This window comes from Ictidomys tridecemlineatus, chromosome 7 (assembly GCF_052094955.1).
Source record: "Ictidomys tridecemlineatus isolate mIctTri1 chromosome 7, mIctTri1.hap1, whole genome shotgun sequence".
Lineage (NCBI taxonomy): Eukaryota > Metazoa > Chordata > Mammalia > Rodentia > Sciuridae > Ictidomys > Ictidomys tridecemlineatus.
In genome coordinates this window covers 47,116,238-47,138,446 of record NC_135483.1, presented here as the reverse complement: position 1 = coordinate 47,138,446, position 22,209 = coordinate 47,116,238, and the positions used below count along the sequence as shown (strand labels likewise).

Sequence of the window (22,209 nt, the reverse complement as noted above, 5' to 3'; positions counted from 1 at the left end):
CCAGCCCAGGCCCACCTCTCCTAGACATGCCTCTGTTGCCCAAGCAATAACCAAGTCCTACCTCTGGACTTGAGGGAGGCTGCAGGTGGAATTGTTAAGAGTTAAGCCTGTCGTTGATGGAAAAGCACCTCAAGGCCACCTACACAGGCAAAAGATAGAAAAGTCAATTCTCCAAGGAAATTACCAATACCTACACCATAACTTTGCAAAATAATGTACGCCATTGGTTCTTTGTGGCAGTATTAAAAAAAATTCTCTGAGGCATCATAGCCTACTTTTTGCATTCTTGTTTCTTGGAAATGATCCAACATAGAGGTTAAAGAACAAGGTCCAAGTTTCTGATTCAAGATCTATTATTTACCTATTGGTGATCTTGAATAAGTTACTTCACATCTCTGAGCTTCATGTATAAAACCAAGAATTAACACTTACCTCATAGAATGTTATAAAGAGCAAATAAAATCTTTGCATGGTATTTGACACAGAATAAATGCTCAGTAAATGTCAGGATAAAACAGTTTCAGGTTAAAAAAAAAACTTTCTTTTTTCATTTTTTTAAAACTGTTTTCTAATTATTTAATAATCAGAAACTATATCGTTATGAATTTTTATTGATATTTTTAATCTGAAAATCTTAAGTAGCAAATATATAAAATATCCAATTAATACAAACCAGTTTTCATATCTGATTAGTCATTCACCAATTCCTATAGAGTTGCTAATTCAAGCTTCTCTTTTCAATCATTTCCCTTCTTCCACTTGCAGTTTTAATTGGATTTCCTTTTTACTACTGACTTGGAGCAAATACATCAATTAAAAATTTTTTAAGGCAGGAATATGTGTGAAATGAAAAGTAAACCTTTCCCTCCTACCCATAACTTCCTATTCCTTTCTCAGAACAATCGCTATCTTTATCAAGCTCTTACCAATTTTTCAAGCCTCTGAACACATTTTTGTCACACCAAGGTCATACTGCAATAGCCATCAAAACCTTGCTTCTTCATTTAACACAATAACATATCATACAAAATGACAGTAAGTCTGCCATATCATTTTCAATAGCTGCATAAATGGTAGCCCTTGGCTAAGATGTAACATACTTCAAGCTGCCCTTTTGAAAGGCATTTACTTATAGTTTCTGTTTGTATAAATAGCAATGTTTTATATATTTTTGCAAGAATGTAATATGTGTAGGACAAATTTCTAGAAATGCCACTAATAGATCAAAAAAAAAATCAATGCTTGTGTGCTAGTGTGTATCTGTGCGTTTGTGTGCACACACACACGCGCATGCTAGGAATTGATCTCAGGGCCTCACACATCTTAGGCAAGAGATCTACCAATGGGCTACATCCCCAGTCCTTTTTCTATTTTATTTTGGGACAGGGTCTCCCTAGGGTGCCCACACTGGCCTTGAACTTGGAATCTTCCTGCATCAGACTCCAGAGCAACTAGGATTACAAGCACTCACCACCACACTCAGCTTTCCTACATAATTTATCTTTTTGCAGAAGTATATTTTCAGGAAATAAATATAGGAAGGATTATAGACAAAAAAAAAATACTAAAGCTAAGGATCAATGTTATCAACAGTAACCATATGCTCCCATGTCCTTGAAGCTTTAAGGTGCCCTGATCATGATGAAATGGTCCCTCCTGAGCTACTGCTATTAATGGAGCTCATGAATCTGGTTTAACATTGGACAAAATGGTTTTAGAAGCCATCTGCTTACAAAAGTGCGGTAGCGGTGATTCTGCTATCTTTATGCTCCTCTTGGTCCACATGTGTTTTGATTTATGAGAATAACGTGACTTAGAAGATTGTGCAGATCCTGAACTCTGAGACTGGGGAGATGTCCTCTGAGTGAGGTTCCGGGAAATGGCTCTCTGAAGATTGTTCATGGAAGCCCCTGCAGCCATAGTGATCACCCAGGGATGGTCCAGCGCCTGGCCAGCCGACATTCGATGACTAGCCTCCAAAATCAGTAGTTTGTCTATAAAGTCCTTTGCCAAGTGGGAAATATTTGGCCAAGGCTGGGAAGAAAAATAAATGAGCAAAAGATAATAAATAAAAACCCTCACAACGATATTCATATTCTTGAACAGATCGATGTCTATCAAATCCAAAACACTTTTTCAAATAAACAATTTGAATACTATGTTACTGTAATATATTAATGAACCTAAAAAGTCACTTTTGGGAGATACCCTCAATAAGTTTTCTTTAGCAAAAAAAAAACAAGCAAACACAGAAATTCTCCTCTAAACTCTCTGACCAACAAATGAGAATTTCTTCAGAAATCTGTGCAGCATGCCACATTCACAGCCCATATTTCCACATCACGTTGACAAGAACTGGACCAGGCAAAGCTGCTGATTTTAATAAGCCCCATCAATAAGTTAGAGTTTATCACACTGTGATCATCTCCCAGAGTCCCTGTGACTCCGAGAATGAGCTAGAATGGAATGCCAAATGGATTGAGGAATTATCCATTTTTCTCTCCCTTTGAAAACTTACTCTAAACTCTGGATGCCTCTGTCTCCACTGCCTGGAGAGAGAAGAACTGTCAGGGCAATTCAGCAAAGGACCCCGCTGTGGTGAATTTCCTCAAACACACAGGGCCCTCTTTGTTCCCAATCAGTTGACTACAAATGGAATTCAGCATGGAGTAAAGGTACAGCACAGTGTGGGCCAAACAACCAGCTGCCTGAGGGTTCAGACTCCTTCTGTCAATATGTAGGGCATTTACATATACCCGAAGTCCAATAGGAGCAGTTACAGCAACATTTGTAAGATGAGGACAAATGAGCTATTGTTTTTATACTTAAATTTGTTTTCTGCATTATTTACCAACACATAGGGCTGAGGCTGTAGCTGGATGATGACACATTGCCTAGTATGAGACCTTGGGTCTGATCCCAGTACACGCAAACACAAACACACGTACACACACACAAACATACACACACACAATAATGATAATAAATTTTTTAAAACTAACTACCAACTACATAGCAAATACCTAGGGGGAAAAAAACTAGTTCTGTATAACCAGCCTCTACAAAGAGAGAAACATTGAAAAAATTGCCCATTTTCTGTATCTAAAATACAATTTCTAGTGGGTGCATTTTTTTTTAATATATCCAATCTATTGCCGTTTCCCTTGTGTAAGGAAAAAATCAACCGCGATAGGTAGACATCACACACTCTAATTTCTTAGCATTCTGTTAACCTAAATTTTAATAACAAGAAACCTGTAAAAGAACTTTTTTTTGGTTTAGTTTATTTAGATAAATTAGATATGAGAAATATTTGCTCCAAAAATAGGAGCCATGAAATAAATGAACATATTTTTCAAATATCAAAATATGGGGGAAATAAAAAGCACACATTACTGTCTAGACAAAGCACATCCGGGGCTGACCCAGGGACTCGCCCTCTGATTCTGGCTAGACATCTGTTTGGCCCTGGATCCAGACACATTTATCTGGGCTCAAGATTATTTAAATGAAAGTTAAATTAGATGTCTCCAATGGAACATTTTAGGACAAGGAAAACTGAATCTTTCTGGAAAGAATATAAAACATTATCAAGGTATATCGAGAGCTCTTCAAAATGACCCTAAATGAATGAACATTAAAAACAGCAATTTCAAAAAATAAGGTAACTGGTGTGCTGGAAAAGAAGTTCTTCAGCCAAAGCTTATTATTCAAATACAAGTTATAAATTATACAATTCCTGAGCCATAAAGAACAATCAGACGGTATCTATGAGTCAGTTTCACATTGCATGAGAAAAGGGCAGGTACAGGAAGAAAACAAGCTTCTATTTTATTTTTTATCTTCTTACTCCAAATTTTATTTTTGCCTATGTTTAATAAAGGAAAAAATAAACTAATATCTATGCATGCACATAGTCTACAAATGAATAACAACTGAGTGAGAATGCTCAAAAATTTTTCAACTAATAATGATATATGATCAAATACAATTAGGAGACCACACAATGAATTAAATTCCCACTCTGGACCAGGAGTCACCTGATGACATCATTCAATGCCTTCATCTATGTTTACATTAACATTCACTTTAACATTCAGTGAAGCTTTCCTCATAATTTCTCATCCCAGGCTCAGCCATCCCCACTGTCTCCAAAATTCACCTTAGTCTGACTGTTTTCAGCAATCTCAGGTTGGGTTTGGGCTGGCTTGGGTTCAGCCTGTTAATCCACTTTAATGAGGAAAAAACAAGAGACTGAGGTCAGTGGGCCTGAACTACACAGTCTGCCCAGCCACACACAGCTTTGCAACCACAGATGACAGTTTCCTCCGAAAAATTGGGATCCTAATTCATTTTCACAAGAGTACTACTAGTATCAAATTGAATATATAAAAAATATTCAATATTACATAGATTTTTGTTATTGTGTTATGAGTTACTACTAAATCTTCACAACTTAACTCATTCCTTAGCTCTTGTGGATATATTTGCTGATATGCAGAGAAATGAAATATTAATATTATCCAATACTTGCCAGACTAGTTCCACTTATTGTTACTATGGGAAATGGGTGCCCTCAAAAAAATAATATTGACTGGGGGTGAAGGCCAGTGGGTAGAGTACTCACCTGGCACGTCAGGCCCTGGGCATTCCCCCAAAAAATGTTCTGGGTTAATTAACTATGTGAAAATAAAGATAGAACTTTCTTTCATGCAAAAACGGTTTAATTAATTTATTTGCAAGTATTAAATAATATTTGTAAGTGATTCAGGCCCTTTTATCCATCTTCTTCTTTTTCTCATCTGATTCTGGTTCTTTGCCAATTAGTAAGTTGAAGTCTATGCAAAAGATTGATAAGCATATAAAAACTGATTTTAGAAATGAATAATATTCCTGTGACTAGTCAAAGCTTTCATATTTCTTACCTCCTTTTCAGAAATGCCCACAGAGAATCATTAAAAGTATCTTTCTAAGATCAAGCATGACAAACACAGACACACGCACACCACAATCTCTTAAGTTCTTAATACAAAACTTTGAATTTCAGGGTTGCAATTAATGTCATAACTTTCTAAATATAAAGTTTATTGATGAATATGGTACTTATTTTATTGATGGAGTTAAATATTTTCCAAAAAATCTATAAATATCTATTTAAAAAAAAACAGATGGGGGTGTTATGGTTGTAGCTTAGTAGTAAAGCACTTGCCAAGCATATGCAAGGCTCTGGGTTTGATTCCAGCACCAAAATAATAATAATAATAAGAAGAAGAAGAAGAAGAAGAAGAATTTGTTATAATTCAAATCCTTGCATGAAAACCTCTCAATGTAGCATCTGTCCCCTAAAAAAATAATAATTTTAGTAAAAATTTCTATTGGTGACAACCCTCTGACTTGCATTCTCCTTCCTTCTTTAACATTAGTGTTTGGTTTTCATATTATTTAACTCAAGGCTTCGCAATCAAATTTTATGCAATGTGCCCAAAAGGACAGATTAACTCCCCAGGAATGCACTAGCAATAAACTCAGGGAAAAGTATTCTTTCTCAAACAGCAGAAGGTTCCATAGATTATTTTATGTCACCAATATTTAATGTTTTTCTTTATTCCCCATCTATAAAGCAGACTTTAAATTGTGCTTTACCTTTGCCAAAGCTGAAACTGCTCTGAGACACAGTTTAGACTAATTATATCAGATTGAAAATGTTCCCTTTTCCCGGGCATTTGCAAACTCTGGAAAAAGTGAATTCACATTTATAGGTTATAGGTGACATATAATTTAAACATGGAGAGGTAATGAACCCCATCTCGGGCTCAAAAAGAGGTCATTTTCATGAGTACAGAGGCTCTACCATGAATGCAGGGATCCCACTTCTTTGCCAACCAGGAAAATGCTGAAATTGAAGAGGATTGAGAGGAGTTAAAGGTTTTTGAGCACCTATCATTTTTTTGAAGCATCAGAAGTTGAAAAGAGGAGTGTTCCATTTTTTCTCCAAGGAAAGAACCTAAGAAGAGCAATCAAAACAAACAGGTTACCTCTTGAACTCCAAATCAGCAGTTGGTTTATTTTTCTATACCCAACATACATTTTACAACTAATTCCTATAATATGGCTCTCAGAAGCCATGATATAAATAATACAAACACAGTATCAAACCCAGATACTCCCAGGTCTCTAGCACTTTTGTATAGGTAAAATTTTCCCCTCAGCTCCTGATTCCATTGTTGATATCAAGGTGGAAAGTGCAGTAAAATCAAAGAAGCAGATAACATGGCTTCTTTTGCACTCTGCTCATCACCCTCCCAGTCCAGAGGTAACATCAGCACAGACAACACAATGCAAACCAACTCCAGTCCCAAAGAATACTCATTGTCTGGGGTTGGGTTTCAGGGAAGATTTGTATGTGTTCCCTGAAGGTAACTCAGAGCAGAAATGAAGGAAGTGACAGAGTGCAAATTAAGCACATTTCCTGAAACAGAAATACAGAGAAGCTAAAAAGCATGACCAGGGTTGGGGATGTAGCTCAAGCAGTAGTGCTCGCCTAGGATGCGTGCGGCCCAGGTTCGATCCTCAGCACCACATACAAACAAAGATGTTGTGTCGGCCAAAAACTAAAAAATAAATATAAAAAAAAAAAGCATGACCAAAGTTGCACAGTTAGTAAATGGCAGAGCTGGTAGTGGAATCCAGCCAGTATTGTTCCAGATTGTATTCCTCACCATTCTATTGCACTGCATTATGAAATATTTACATCAGAAATCATGTATGTACACACACGCATATGAGTACACACACAAGCTCAGAAATTCTTACATTTTAATAGTCAATTTATTCCCTCTTATGTGCTTTTCCATAGGTTGTTCTGTTTGGAATGTGTTTATCTCCTCCCTTTAAGAAACTTCTCACCTTTCCTCCAAGACAGAACAAAGGTCACCTTCTTTATGGAATCTGACCCCAGTCTCTAAGCAGTGATTGTCGCTCTTCCATTGCTCCCACAGTACTATAGGGTGGACCTTAAGTGTCCCCCAAAGGACAATGCCTTAAAGGTTTGGTGGCCAGGATAGCACTATTGGGAGGTGCCAGCACCTTTAACAGATGAAGTCTAGTTGGGCCTGGAGACTTCATGAAAAAAAAATATATTTCATACTAAAATCCAAAACAGTTAAAAATTTAATATTACAGCCAATTTTTACTTACATGTGGGTGGGGCTAATTCATGGATTGATTGACTGGGTTTCTAACAAAATATTTGGTATTTAGAAGGCTTGGGATAAAGCTTAGTGGTTAGATCACTTGCCTCACAAGCTCAAAGTCCTGGGTTCATTCCCAGAAACAAGAAAAAAAGAGAAAAAAGAAATTCACTGTGATATAGGAGAGTATACTTAGACAACTCATTGGCAAGAATGCTTACAATGTATCATTAGTATTAAAATTCTAACACCAAACCTTGCTTACTATTCCATTTAAAAGATCAAAAAGGTACACTTATATTAAACATATCACTCTTCTTCACCATAGGAGCTATATACAACCTGAATTCCAGAGAAGAAACGCAATACATCATTCCTGAAATTTCTGTTATAGACTTAAGGACTTTTTTTAAAAGGCAAATTTTGGTTTCTGTAAACAAAAAGTTCAAAATTGGTTTTATAGGCTGAAATTCAGGTGTTACTGAGCGACGTTCCTTGGAGAGTCTCTGGGGAGAAATTGTTCCTGGCCTTTTCTAGTTTCTTCTTACTGCCCTCATTCCTTGACTCATGTCCCCTTCCTCCATCTTCAAAATACGTCACTCCCACCTGTTTCCATAGCTATCTCTCCTCTCTCTAACTTTCACCTACTATGTGGACCCAAATAATCCAGGATGATCTCCCCATCTCAAGACTCTTAACTTGGTCACTTCTGCAAATTCCCTTTTGTCATATAAGACAACATTACCAGGTTCTGCGTATTAAGATGTGGACATGATTAGTTGCCTTTATTCTCTCTAACATCTAGGCTTTCAGACGAGGTGGTCACCCTAATTTCGAATAAATGTGTGCATTAGGAATTAATAAGCTTGTCAATAAGCGCTAAGTAAACAATAGAAATGATGATATACTTTTTAGGGTCTATCACCATGACCCTGAGGTGTTTTGGACTGAGTGTTTCTGCACCCAAAAAATTCATATGTTGAAGCTGTGATCCCCAAGGTGTCTGTGTTCAAAGATGTAGCCTCTAAGGGAATAATTAAGGTTGAAAAGAAGCAACTAAGGTTAGGGGCTGGGGAATACAGCTCACTTGGTAGAGTGCTTACCTCTCATGCCCAAGGCCCTGGGTTCATTCCCCAGCACCACCAAAGAGAGAGAGAGAGAGAGAGAGAGAGAGAGAGAGAGAGAGAAGTAACGAAGTTAAATTAAAGATAAGGCCCTGGTCTGATAGTGCCTTTATAAGAAGGAACACCAGAAGGCTCTTTCTGAGCACCCAAGGACTAGGCTGAACACCCAAGGACTAGGCCATGGGAGCATACAGCAAGATAGCAGCCATCTACAACCTAGGAGAAGAGGCGTCAGACTGAAACTACTTTGCCAGCCCCTTGATCTTGGACTTCCCAGTCTTCAAAACCATGAGAAGTAAATGTCTATTGTTTATGTCACTCAGACTATGATTTCTGTTATGGTCTCCTAGGCTGATGGATGAGCGCCTGGTCACCATGAGGAAGACAGTCAAGGGAACATATAAACAATAACTTATTGTAAGTGCTACACTCTCACGGCTGTCAGTACTCTGGGGCTACAGACAGCATCTCCTAGAGGAACAGAGGAGCCTTGGGGTTTCTACTGTGGAGAAGGTGTTCGTGCTCCATCTGGACTTCAGGCCCCTCTTTTTTGTATGTAGGCACATAACCCTCCTTTAAAGTGCTTAACTTCTAAAACCCAGCACACGCTATTTGCCTGAATCCCAGAAAGCTGGAGAATTTACCACCAGCAAAACCCCACTTGAGCAGCAGAGAGGTAAGCATGTGCAAATCTACCTCTCTGCCTCTGGACAACACTGATAAGTAACTTCTCTGCTGAATGAGGTGGACTCTCTGTGGCCTGGGCCCCTGCGCTTCCCTGTCCTGCTACCCCCACCACCTGCTCTGGCCCCCTGGGAGTCTGTCCCTAGCAAATCACTTGCACATGAATCCTCTTCTCAGGATTGCTTCTGGGAAACCAAAACTTAGAAATCCTCTGAATTAAACCTGACAAAAAGACTTTTAACAGAGTATTGTCATTATTTTTTCACACTAAAAAAATGTGTTGAGATATCTGGTCCAAATATGGCCCCTCAACAGAGGACACCATCCAGTAGCCACACTCCATGTGATTTCCTCTCACTTGGAATGAGGTGGAAGTGATCCTGTGCCATTTCCACATCCAGCCTTAAAGATAACTGCCAACTTCCACTCTCTCTCTTTTGGAATACTCCATTTTCTGGCTGCCCTGCTGGAGAAACAGCATGCAGACAAAGACACCCTGAAAGGCCAAGAGAGGATAATGGTTTCCAGCCACCCCGACCAAGATGTCAGATATTTGAGTGGACGTTCCATTCCAGTCTAGTCCCCAGATGACTGCAGTCCCACCCCGTACGTAGTATGGGAAGCAAAATTGCCCTAAGATGAGCCCCATCAATCCACAAAATCATGTGCCATGATAAAATTGGTGTTGCTTTCAGCCCCTATGTTTTGGTTATCTATTATTGCACAACAAACTGTTGCAAAGGTAGATAACCAAAATATATGTTACTTGAACACAAAACAAATACAGGGACATAAAATATTTAAAATATAAAGAAGAAAACAAAATGATCCATAATTCCCAAACCAGCTCTTTTTTTTCCATTTGGCATATATTGTGAACATTTTCCAATGTCCTTAAAATTTTTAAACAGGCATAAATCAGGAGCTAGAATACTATATCATATCAATATTCCATAATTTATTCACACATTCTCTTAGGATAATATTTGTAAATACAACTCATATGAACATCTGAAAACTTTGCTGCATCTGGGATTATTTCCTCAGAGTCTTAGAAGGGAAATCACCAATCAAAATATGTACATTTTTTTAATATATTTCTAGATACAATCAACTTTCCAGGAAAACTGTGACAATTTCCCCTCTACCAGCAATAAATGAGAGAGCTAGTAACATTTAGCAGCAATGATCAGAATTAATTGAGAATTTTTCAATCTGAAAGACAAAAAGAAGGATATTTTTGTTTTCAATTGCATTTCTTTGGTCATTAGTGAGTGTGGACATTTTAAATTTTTTAATAATCAACAGTATTGCATTGTATCAGTATTTTTCTTTATGAAAAATTCAAAGTAAAATAAGTTGGGTCACTTGTCCTACATAAAATGAATTTACTATTTTGTTTAGCTCCCCACACACAATCCTTGGCAACTTTCCTTTCCTGGCCAGAGCAACTAAAAGTGAACACATTCATGAGCCCTGAGAATTCTGAGTCTAAACAATGGATAAATGCTTTACCCAAGCTGGAAGCTTACACATTTCCCAGAGTAAACACTATATCACAAAAAGAGATTGAATCATCTCGATTTGAGGCAGAAAATCCGTTTACCAAACAGCTAAGCACCATGCAGAGATTCTAAGGAACACATTACTCTATTTGCCAAATCAGCCCCCAGTACTGAAGGAAGGGAAAAAACCTTAACTAACTCACCTATCTGAAATACTAGCAGTTCAAGGGCTAACTATAAAGCTCACTAATGAAGGCCCTTGGTTCTTTGAGACCAAGAGCTCTCAATCAGGGACAATTTTGCCCAAGGAGGAACACTTTCAAGGACACTTTGGATGTCACAACTGGGGAAGTTGAGTTACTGGTAACTAGTGAGTAGAGGCCAGAGATGGTGCACAAGACAGCCCCCATTCCCCCCTCCCCCCACCACCCCCCATACTCCCACTCTCACCAATACAGAATCATCTAAGAAACTTTATTCTAGGCCCACACAACAGGCATAAAGTAATGTTCTCTTACCTCTCCTGTATAATTATATTTGCCTTTCAGAATCTTCCTGTAAAGTCTCGTATGGCTTTCATCATCAAAAGGCAGGGATCCGCTAAGTAAAATGTAGGTGATTACACCCAGAGCCCACATATCCACAGCACCGGTATAAGGTTTCCTTAACAAAATCTCGGGGGCCATGTACTCTGGGGTCCCACAGAGCGTCCTCATGGTCCAATCGCCACTTCTGTTCCCAGAGTGTGCTAAACCAAAATCTGTGATTAAAATTTTCGACTCTGCACCTGGATGATAGTATAAGAGATTTTCAGGCTTTAGGTCCCTGTGAGTTATTCGCAAAGCATGCAAATACCTAATCCCATCAGCCACCATGCAGAGGATTCTGACGGCATCCCGCTCTGTAAATGATCCCTGAGCAACCAGTCGATCAAAGAGCTCCCCTCCTGTAGCCAGCTCCATCACCAGGTAAACTCGATCCTGGGCCTGGAAGATCTCCTCAAGCTGGACGATGTAAGGATGGCTAACGCGCCTCAGGACACTGAGCTCAGCCTCACACGCTTCCCGCCCTTCGTTCACTCTGGTTTCCATCACCTTCATGGCAAAAGGCTTCTTGGTGGTCTTGCGCTCCACCCTGACAACCTTGCTGAAGCTGCCTGTACCGATGATGGCCTTGATGTCATATCTGTTGGGGAAGAAGATCCAAAGCTATTGTCTTCTGAAGTGATGAGTCTCAAAATTATTGAAGTCCAGGCTTTATGTCATCTTTCTATCCTTATACCCCACACACACACACCAGATTTCCTTGTTTATTACTGCTCACATTCATTTATTAATTTATTGGGATGCTGGGGATTGAACCCAGAGCCTTGTGCAGGCGAGGCAAGCATTCTACCAAGGGAGCTATATCCCCAGCCCTCATATTTATTTTTGAAAGCTACTTCAAATCCTTTATTGAAATGGAGGCAAATGAAAATAAACGTCTTTAGTTGGTAGAAAGACAGTCTTAATAATAATAGCTACCATTTATTATGCATTTATTATGTGCCAGGAATTTTTGTTTTAAACTTCAGCCCTATGGAAATCCTAGTAGGTGACATAATAATAACCCCCTTTCTCAGATAAGGAAATTAAAGCTTAAAAAAAAAAAAAAAGAATTAGTGTCTTCCCAAGGCCTAACAGATGGTAGCTGGAATTGATGGGATTCAAATTTAACCCCTCTAAATGTTTTTCACTTTAATTTCCTTAAAGAATTTTAGGGCCTCCCTCTACTCTTTTCTTTCCTTCCTCCAACACTTGTTTCTGTCATTCTTCCCCAGTAACAGCCAAATCAGGTGGAGAGAATAAAAAAGAAGCTTTCTCTTGTTTGTAAGTTCTGAATAGAGGGAGAATACCAACATAGGGGCCAACAGTATGTTCCTTTGGGTTACCTGACTTTGGGCTCTGTCCCAGGCATACCTCTGTCCACAGTAGATCTTAACACAGAAAAGTAAACTTGGCTGAGCTACTGTAACAGCAGGTTTCAGAGGTCTGGTGGGAGTAGTGTTAAGGCCACCCTGAAGCCTCAGCTTTCCACAATCTCCACCCCTTTCTTCTACATTTGCAATTTCTAAGCAGTAAAGAGAATTTTAACACAGAATATATGTCAACAATGTGCCAACTAGTTTCTCACAAAAAGGCCAGGAAGTTAGCTCAGATTTCACATGCTAAGGATCTTACATTTTAATAATATAAACTTCTACTTAAATTTAAGAATCCTATCCAAGTTAGCCTTCTACCTTTATTGACGAAATGTTGAAAAAGTGCTAGACTTAAAAGCCTCCCTCCCAACTTTTTTTTTTTTCAGCAGAAGCAATATTTAACCCATTTTCTCATTGTACAGATGAGGAAATCTGAAAAACAAGTTAGTCCATTTTTTGCTTAAATGAGGACTAGAACCCAGATTTTCTTATTTGCACCACAATTTAGTATTCTCTCTTTTGAAAATCTCTCCCAAGGAAGGATGCCAGAGAATGGAATGTATCCAGGGAGAAGGCAATTCTTTAAATCACATATTCAAATACAAATATCAATGTGTTTTAAATGGCCTTATTTCTTTTTCTGAGCTTATTCTTGTAATTTTTATTTTTGCCTATTTATTTGTTCCTTATATTCCTGGGCTTACTGAGTAAAAATGACATTTGGCTGTACCAGCTTACAGAAAACAGCTTTTGTTCTACACAGTGCATTTAATTTTCTGGCCAATTACCTTATCAAAACAGATAGCAATTTAATAATCTTAAATAGATTTTCTCCCTCTTCCTTGTCCAACTCTGCTTTTTTATTCACATACTCTCTCAGTGTGATTTCGAAGATAATCACAGGCATTTCAAATCCTATTGCTTTTCAGATCAAATTTTACATTACCTCTAACGTGGATGAAAGCACTTTGCAAATACTAATTTATCGCTATACCCTCAAAACTGCAAGCAAACTCATTTGCTCACAGAATTCATTGTTAGTTATCAAACAAAATACCATTTTTCAGGAACTATAATCTTTTGCTCAAATAAAAGGAGCTTTGTTCGATACTGTTAAATACAAAATATTTAGGGGGAAAAATGCTAGTGATTTGGCAGAGAGGGAAACAGGAGGCTTCAAGCCAAGATTTAAAGCAGTGGAAATAACGTTCTTACTTTGATTAACGACCTGTGCCATGTTCCGTAACAAATTCCTGCAACCTCAGTTTTGCCTGGTAGTCCCTGCCGGACATAGATCTTGACCACTTCTAACTATGACCTTGTGTAGTACATAGCACAGAGGGGCGGGGGGGGGGGGGACAGCAATAAATGTCCAATGAGAGACTCATTCCCAGAATATATATTTTTCCTGAATCATTACATATATTTTGAAAACTTTAAGTGGTGATGAAATCAAGCCTAAGAAAATGCTTTTATGAGGTCTTTCCATTTCCCCCACTTTCACTCATCCATTCCCACCTCTCACAAAGCAGCCTCAAAGTCACTTTTATAGACAGTGCAATTTCACATCATTCCAGATTGTGTAAATTGAAAATATTACCTTAACCTCAGCTGCTACAGCAGGGAATTTTTGAACATGGGTAAAAAAATTAAATGGGGGAGCTAGGGATACATCTCAGTAATAGAGGGCTTTCCTGGCATGTATAAGGACCTGAGTTCAATCCCCAGCACCTCAACAAAACAAAAAACATGGAAATAATAATACTGTAATATCACTGCCTGTATGATGAAGCAATGATAATGAGCTCCCAAAAGAAAGTAAATATAGTCAGATTTAAATTCTGTCATCTCTTTTCTGCTAGAGTGATAAATGGAATCAAAATGGGAAGGAAAAAGAACTGTGTTCCCAATTCTGCCACTAACTTGGACAAGTCGCTTAACCTTCTGGGATTCAACTCTTCATCAGTTAAAGACGACGGGCTCTGAATTAGTCTCGGAATCCTTTAAAATGTTACTCCTCCTTTACGCTCAAAGGGGTGGAAATTACTGTGGTAATAAAAAACAGATCCAGTAGAATAGACTCCATGACTGTAGGTGACCAGAGGTGCCACTTAACCAATCCAGTGTTGGCAAGAGCCTGTGTCCATTCAGATCAAAGTTCAGTCACATCAGCCAGTTTGGCTCTTCTCTTAGCTTAGCAGCTATTGGACTGATCCTTCCCTCATCATTGTAAAGCTCTCCAGGAAGCTGGGAATGGCTCTGCATAGATTCACTTTGATGAATTGAGCATATAATTCTAGGTCTACAAGTGTGGAGGAAGCACACTGGGTCACCCATCTCTGTGTCCCCCAAACACTGCAGAGCAAAAGGGGATTCTGTGGCTCCCTTGGTTGACGTGTCCAACATGACATTCTGAGGAAATTAGTTCCCAGGCTAATCCACCAGCAATCTGCTCATTTCCTACATAGGTCTTAATTATTATTTCATGAAGACAAAAATAAGGATTGGTTCAGTGATAGAGTACTCCCCCCAGCATGTGGGAGGTCCTAAGTTCAACACCTAATACCTGAAGAACTAAAAAAGAAATAAAATAACTACTGCACTACTATCTAAATGAGGCCGTGTGCCATGCATTGCACAGCATGATTTACACATATTAGTTCAGTTATCCTCACAACGATGCAATAGATATTATCATTCCCATCTTACAGAGGCAGAAATTGAGAAAGAAGAAAGGCAAAGGAACATTCTAAATGGCACATGACACAAGAGGTGCTAGTAGATTGCGAGTCTGACTCAAAGGCCCAATCTATTCCATTAGTTACAATCCCATTTTATAGAATTTAAGAAGATACTTGGCAAATCAAGTTTGCTGGCCCAGCCCCAGGATATGAGTGGCAGTGCTCCTCCCCTTACAGAGCTTGTGAGGCTTGTGAGGCTTCCTCCTTCCCGCTCCAAGGGCAGGAATTCCCTCTCTCTTCTTGCTGCTGCTCTGGTTCTCCTTTTCCTCATCTCTGTACTCCTTGCTCAGAGATGTCAAGAAGAACTTGTATTGGACACTTACTAAAAACAGCAGGGAAACCTCTATTCCAGACTATCTCAATAGGAATCAAGACTACAGTAGCAGACAGAGTGAACTCAACTCAACTCTATTTTTTAAAAAGCAAGAAAAGTTTCAGGAGCGCCACTGCAGAAGTCCTGGAGGTCACTGTGGGCATGACAGCCATCAGTGCTTGCTAATTGATTCCTGCTGAAGTCGCTCTCCCACCCTCCCACAGAGACTGGGAGATAGTGGCCCTAAATCTTCCTTGAGGATTACAATTCAAAAGGATGATTTGGATGCCCTTGAAAAAGATGTTCCTTTCTCAAAGGAGAAAGAATTTAGGGATATCTAAGGTCTGTAATCTGGAATAAACCTGTCTAAAGTTTAGGCAAGCTGACCTGAAAGTTGAGGCAGTCTGGTCAATAGTTTATCTTTCTCAACCCAGTTCCAGGACAGTCCCTCCTGGTGCTTCACCTGGTGCTTTACCTGGCGAGGACCCGGGAGTCGAACTTGGCTCTGAAGCGGGCCACCTGCATGCTCTGAGCTGCCTGAGCCACCACCTCCTGCCCTGCTCCCAGGCTGCCTTGGCTTTGACCCTCCGGCTTGACCTGGGCCAGCGCGGGAGGCTCTGGGACCACCTTCTTGCTGGCGCCACAACCCATCTGGGGCGCTCTGGGGGAGGTGGGGGCTGAGCAAGTGGCCTCTGCACCTTGCTCATTTATCCTCAGGACAGCTGGAAGGGGGAGGAACCTGTGACTTGCTCCCAGGGGACTTTGAAAGAGACCCCTGGGAGGTGAGGTCCCAGTTAAGAAGATAAGCCTCCAAGTGCCCCGCTGATGGTCACAGTGCCTTGATCAACATTGACCAACTATTTATATGTAAAATTTAACAAAGTTAAAAACAAGGTGGACTAGAAGGCAGGAGCCTGGGCTTAACCCTTTGGGCCTCCCTTTTCTAAAGGTCTCCAAATTGGGAAGAAAGTGAACATATAAAATCATACAGTTCCATGGAGTATGTAGTCCTTCTGAAGAACTCTTATGTTTCTGTAGCTGAGCTCATATTCCCATGCCACGAACATTATCACTGCCAGGCGTGTTGGTGCACACTTACAGTCCCAGCAAGTAGGAAGATTGCAGGTTCAAGGCCAGCTTCAGCAGCTTAACTTTTGAAACTCTGTCTCAAAAAAAAATTAAGAAATAAATAAGCTAGAGATGTCACTCAGTAGTAGAGTGCGCCTAAGATTCAATCCCCAATATCTCCCACCTTCAAAAAAAAAAGAAAACTCTATTACATTAATTAGACAGTGGAGGCTGGTCTGTGTCTGGCACAGCACTAGCCCTCTTACAACTGTAAGAGACATGACCTTGACCCTCTGGGTAATCCTTCTGAGGCAGAAGAACAGTAGATATCTAGAACCCAGATGAATACCCTAAGCAAATGCAAAATTAAAATGTTTTTTAAATTACATATTTAAAATATATTATATAATAAATGAATATAATATATTATATTTAAAATATATTATAATCACATTTTCACACATTTCATTCATTCATTTATCTTTATACATGTACTATATGAGAGTGCATATATGCAATATATACAATATGTTTATTTATATTTGTCTCATAAGTATTATTTTATACATTGATTTTATCACTAAATTGAATACATATTAATAAATTATATATGGTATATACAATTTTATACATGTGTGTGTGTGTGTGTGTGTGTGTGTGTGTGAATGATGTCGGAAGTGGAATTCAGTTGAGATCAAACAAGTCAAGTTCACCTTCCTGGCAAGTTGCAAAACCCAAGATCAAGGTCAAATCTCCCAACTTCTGATCCACTGATTTTTAAATTGTGTCATTTCTTTTCTAATTGAATTAATTTTTAGTTTGGTTTAATAGGACATGTCTATCATGGGTCAATTAGTCACAAGTTCCTGAAAGAACTGTATTTTGAAGGAAAATTCAACATATAGCTCAGGTACAGCTGAGAGAAAATAAGCCCATCCTGCAAAGGAACCAAATAAAGGACTTTTCTTAGTAAATAGCCTTCAGAATTTTCCAGCTGCCAGGAGACAGAGAGGTTGATTCAAAGCTAGCTCAGTGGAAGAGTGCTTGCCGGCTTGCACAAGCCCTGGGTTCAAGTCCTGTTGCTGCAACAGAAATAAGAAGAGGAAGAAGAAGAAGAGAAAGAAGATGAATAACTGGTGCTTTTGGTCTCAAGCTTTTGAATTAATTTGCAGAATAGGCTATATAAGCTGAATGGAAAAGGGAAGGAAAAGGAAAGAAGGAATATCAAAGTGCCATTTAAAGAATGATATCTGTGCCTCAGGGACCCCGGGAATAAGGATTGTTTGGTAGGTATGGTCTAACAAAGAGGATGGTCTAACAAATATCCCCTGTTAATTCTAAACCTAATTCCATGAGGCAGACATTCCTTCTGTGTGGGGGGGTTTCTCCCAGTAGTGTGCTGTTTCATCATTGGCTATAAATCCTCTCATGTCCGACCCACATAGCTAGGAAACTTTATGAAGGATCTCCCCCTAATCCTGACATGGTTCTTGAAAATTGGCTAATACAGTCACTGATTTTAAACCCTTAAAAACAAAAATGAAAACATTGATGGAACCACTGATTGTTCTCTTTTGTGAAGCACCATTAACTGGAAGTGTTATTGATAAAACAATTCTGGCCTAGAGACAAAACTTCCTATAAGATAGTCAAGGGTGACACATATGGGACATATACTCCATTCAGTGACAGGTTCCTTCCATCCTATACCCCATTTCTAAAAGCAAGGTAGAAAGCACGTAGTTAAATCCTAGACTATGTCTTCAACAATGGAGATTGTGAACCCTAAAAACCTCCTAGAACAACTCTCTGGCTTGTATTTCACACATTGATTTAATTAAGTAACTTAATTTGTGAAAGATATGCTCCACGAGTTATAAATCAGCCCTTAAAGAGTATTCTACTAAAAGGACATAAGAAATTGTGCTAAATTAAAACCTCATTAAAGACAATCTATCAAGGAAAACTCATTTTTCTCCTACATCAACAATATTGGTGGAAACATGGAAAATATATATAAATAATTCATATTCTACTCTCAGTCTTTTAGTGTACTTCAGTGAAATAAAGAGAGCAAAACAAGTAATTAGGCGGTATCCCAGGGAGTGATATATTCAAAAGATCTACAATGCAATACCATCCTACTTCCTAAAACTAAAAAAGATTTAACCGAAAGACAGTTTTAACAGGCAACATGAGAAATTCACTTCATTTAGAATTAGTTCTTCTTTGAATAGCTGTGATTTTGTTGTTGTTTTTCAAATTTTAGCTCTCTTTAGAGCCCCCCTGCTGGGATTAATTTTCTCTAAAGTGATCTCCTTCCTTAAACATCAGTTTAAAGGTGTTCAGTTTACTGACTTCCTTTCCCCAAGGTGTGGGATTTGTGTTTGTAATGACAACTGGCATGGGGCTTTTGTAAGCCCATTTCACATACCCCATGATGTGTGGAACTCACAATGCAAAGCACTCTCAGAGCCTTCCCATGAATAAATAATAATAAGCCTCCAAATAGGAGGTCTTTGTGTGAAACCCAGAGATAGGAGCTGTCTTGCTACACTTGCCTGCCTCTTACTCACTATCACAGCACTTCACAAATATAGGACCCTAGTAATTCAGACAAGTCAGTCATGCTTTTTCAGTTCCTGAAAATATTTTTCCTTTACTACGCTAGTGAATAACTCATGTTAATTTGCATATATTTACATTTAGCACTAAAGAAAGAGAATTTGGGGTTGGGACTGCAGCTGAGAAGGAAGAGGGGGAAGAGGAGGGGAAGAAAGGAAAGCAAAAAGAAAATTAGCTTTTGAGCAGTTTCAAGTTCTACAAGTAATTTGTCTTATAACTACAAAAAACATAAATATTAGTAAATAGTAATAAATTACAGGTTAAAAAATCCCTGCTATTAAGTAAAAACACAAATTTTACTTTATATAGAACCGACTTAAAGACACCACCAGTCATGGTGGTAAATGAAGTTTCCCAGTTTTAGGGCATAAATTTAGAAAGATAAAGTGAGAGAGCATTTTACTGTATTTTAGTTGATTTGCTTCAAGGATCTTTGCCTTTTCAAGTTGGCAATGTGCATCTAAAACCTTTAAAAATATGATAGTTAGAAATATGTTTAGTCACATAGAAAAATATTCACAATATGTTGCAGGGTGAAAAAAAGAAAAATCTATATTGCATGATTTCATTTTTAAAACACTAATGAAATAAATTCCTACAGTGAGGAATGGAGACTTCCAGCCGGGAAGTGAGGCAGGTTGATGACCCTGTGAATCAACTTGGGAATAGATTCTCAACCCTAGCAGAGCACTGAGATGACTAGCCTTGGCCCCCAGCTTGCTAATAACCTCCTAGGAACTTGGATTTGAAAGCAGACTTGCCAGGATCAAGCACTGATAACAACACTTAACAGCTTTCTAACCTTATGGAACTTTCTTAGCCTCTTTGTCTCCCCAGTTTTGTTATCTGTAAAACTGAAATTATAATAACATAAATGTCATAGAGTTTTGTTTTGTTTTGTTTTGATACTGGGGATAGAACTCCAGAGACACATAAGCACTGAGCTACATCCCCAGCTCTCTTTTATATTTTCTTTAGAGAGAGAGGGTCTTGCTGAGTTGCTAAGGCTGGCTTTGAACTCACAAGCCTCCTCCCTCAGCCTCCCAAGCCTCTGGGATTATAGGCATGCACCACTGCACCCAGCCCTTGTTCTTATGAATAATTTGACTTGTGTGAAACGCCTAGAATAGCACCTGAGATATTATAAATGTTCAATAAGATATTACCTTCTATAACTGAGTGGCTTTATAATGTTGTATTAGTTATCTACTGCTGCATAACAAGTTTCCCCTCAAATTTAAAAGCTTTAAAACAACAAATATTTATTTTCTCTCATTTTCTAAAGATCAAGGATGTAAGAGGGTGCATCTGATTCAGTATCTCAGGAGGTCTGTTGCAGCCAAGCTGTCTGAAGAGGCTGCATTTACCATAGGCTGGACTGAAATGGAATCTCCTTCCAGACTCAAGCATGTGGTGTTAGCAGGCCTCAGCTCCTGCTGGCTGTTGACAGATGGCCTCTGTACCTCCCCATGTGGGCTTCTCCACAGGCTGCCTGAGTGTTCTTTCAGCGTGGCAAAAGAAGCTGGTTCCCCACAGCTATTAAGGCACAGGAGCACACAGGACAGAACCAGCAGGAGAGCATCCAACATCAGCATTTCCATCTTTTCTACCTTTGCCTCAGAAGTAGCATACCATCACTTTTGCCCTGTAAACTGGTCACATGGAGAATTCTGGGATGATGTGGTAGGGAACTGCGGTAGGGGTGTGACCACAAGAAGGTGAGAGTTCAGGGGAGCCATCATGGAGGTTGGCTTCACCAAGAATAGGACTAGGACTGAAAAGTGTAATTTCATTATAAAGAGGAATTTTAAGAGTCAAAGATAGATCTAGGGAGGGACGCATATTTAAAAAGTTTCAGGCTATCTATTTCTAGAGCTGTTCAAGCAAAATCATGTCATCCCTGGCTAAGGAAGAAAATATTCAGGCACAGGGTAATTGATTTTGAATGTTCAAATCTCTTTTAAGCTGGGCTACCTTGACTTTTTCTTTCATGTGGACAACTCTAACCACAACAAGGTAGCAAGCTCTTGAGAACCTAGCCTTTGAGTCCAGCCAAGTGTTGAAAACAAAACTGGGCATAGTGGCACATGCCTGTAATCCCATCAGTTTAGGAGACTGATACAGGAGATCATGAGTTCAAAGCCAGCTGCAGCAACTTAGTGAGGCCCTAAGCAACTCAGTGAGACCCTGTCTCTAAATAAAATATGAAAATGGGCTCCGGATGTGGCTTAGTGGTTGAGCGCCCCTGAGTTCAACCCCCAGTACCAAAAAAGAGTGTTGAAAACAATAGAGGATCACTAAACTGTATTAATTCAGTCTGTAACTTTATGAGATTAAAAGTATTATCAGACAACATCAATAAGAGTTTATGTTGTATCTCTATATATTTTAAAACATTTGTATCTATACCTCTGTGATCAGATTCTTTGATGTTGCCTTTATAGTCCTTGTCTTGCATTTCTTTAGAGATTTCCCCTCCACTTTATAAAACATTTAAAGGTCTATGATAACTACTAACCCATGTGATTTCAAGTAAACATCCTGCAAGGCAAGTATGCAGTTGCTAGGAGATCAAGAAATGAAAATGAAAAGAGGATCAACTCATCTCAGAAAGAGAGGAGACTGGAAATACAAAAATAAATACGAGTGTCTCAGTATGGTAGGACATTTTTAAACTTTCCACCACTGCAGTCTAGACTCTAGCTCCATATTTGTTTTAGTCGGTTTTTCATTGTTGCAACCAAAAAACCTGACAGGAACAATTAGGGAAGGAAAAGTTTATTTGGGGGCTCATGGTTTCAGAGGTGTCAGTCCAAAACAAGTCTGGTTCCATTCCTTGGGGCTGAAAGTGGGGCAGAATATTGTGACAGAAGGGTGTAGAGGAGGAAAGTGGCTCAGAACATCTTACCAGGAGGCAGAGGGAGAAAACGCTCCTCACCATGACAAAATACAAACCTCAAAAACATGCCCCAAAAGACCCACCTCCTTCAGCTACACCC

The 22,209-nt window shown here is 39.0% G+C and overlaps 1 protein-coding gene across 1 annotated transcript; it reads right to left on the bottom strand.

Annotated features, from left to right (window-relative positions):
* Positions 1-1,082: 1,082 nt before the first annotated feature.
* Positions 1,083-16,168, bottom strand: Pskh2 (protein serine kinase H2). Its single transcript, XM_005328675.3, has 3 exons — positions 15,993-16,168; positions 11,022-11,688; positions 1,083-2,034 (listed from the first exon to the last, which is right to left on the bottom strand). The coding sequence occupies exons 1-3, from the start codon at positions 16,166-16,168 to the stop codon at positions 1,681-1,683; spliced, it is 1,197 nt and encodes a 398-aa protein (XP_005328732.2). The 3' UTR covers positions 1,083-1,680.
* Between the last annotated feature and the right edge of the window lie 6,041 nt (positions 16,169-22,209).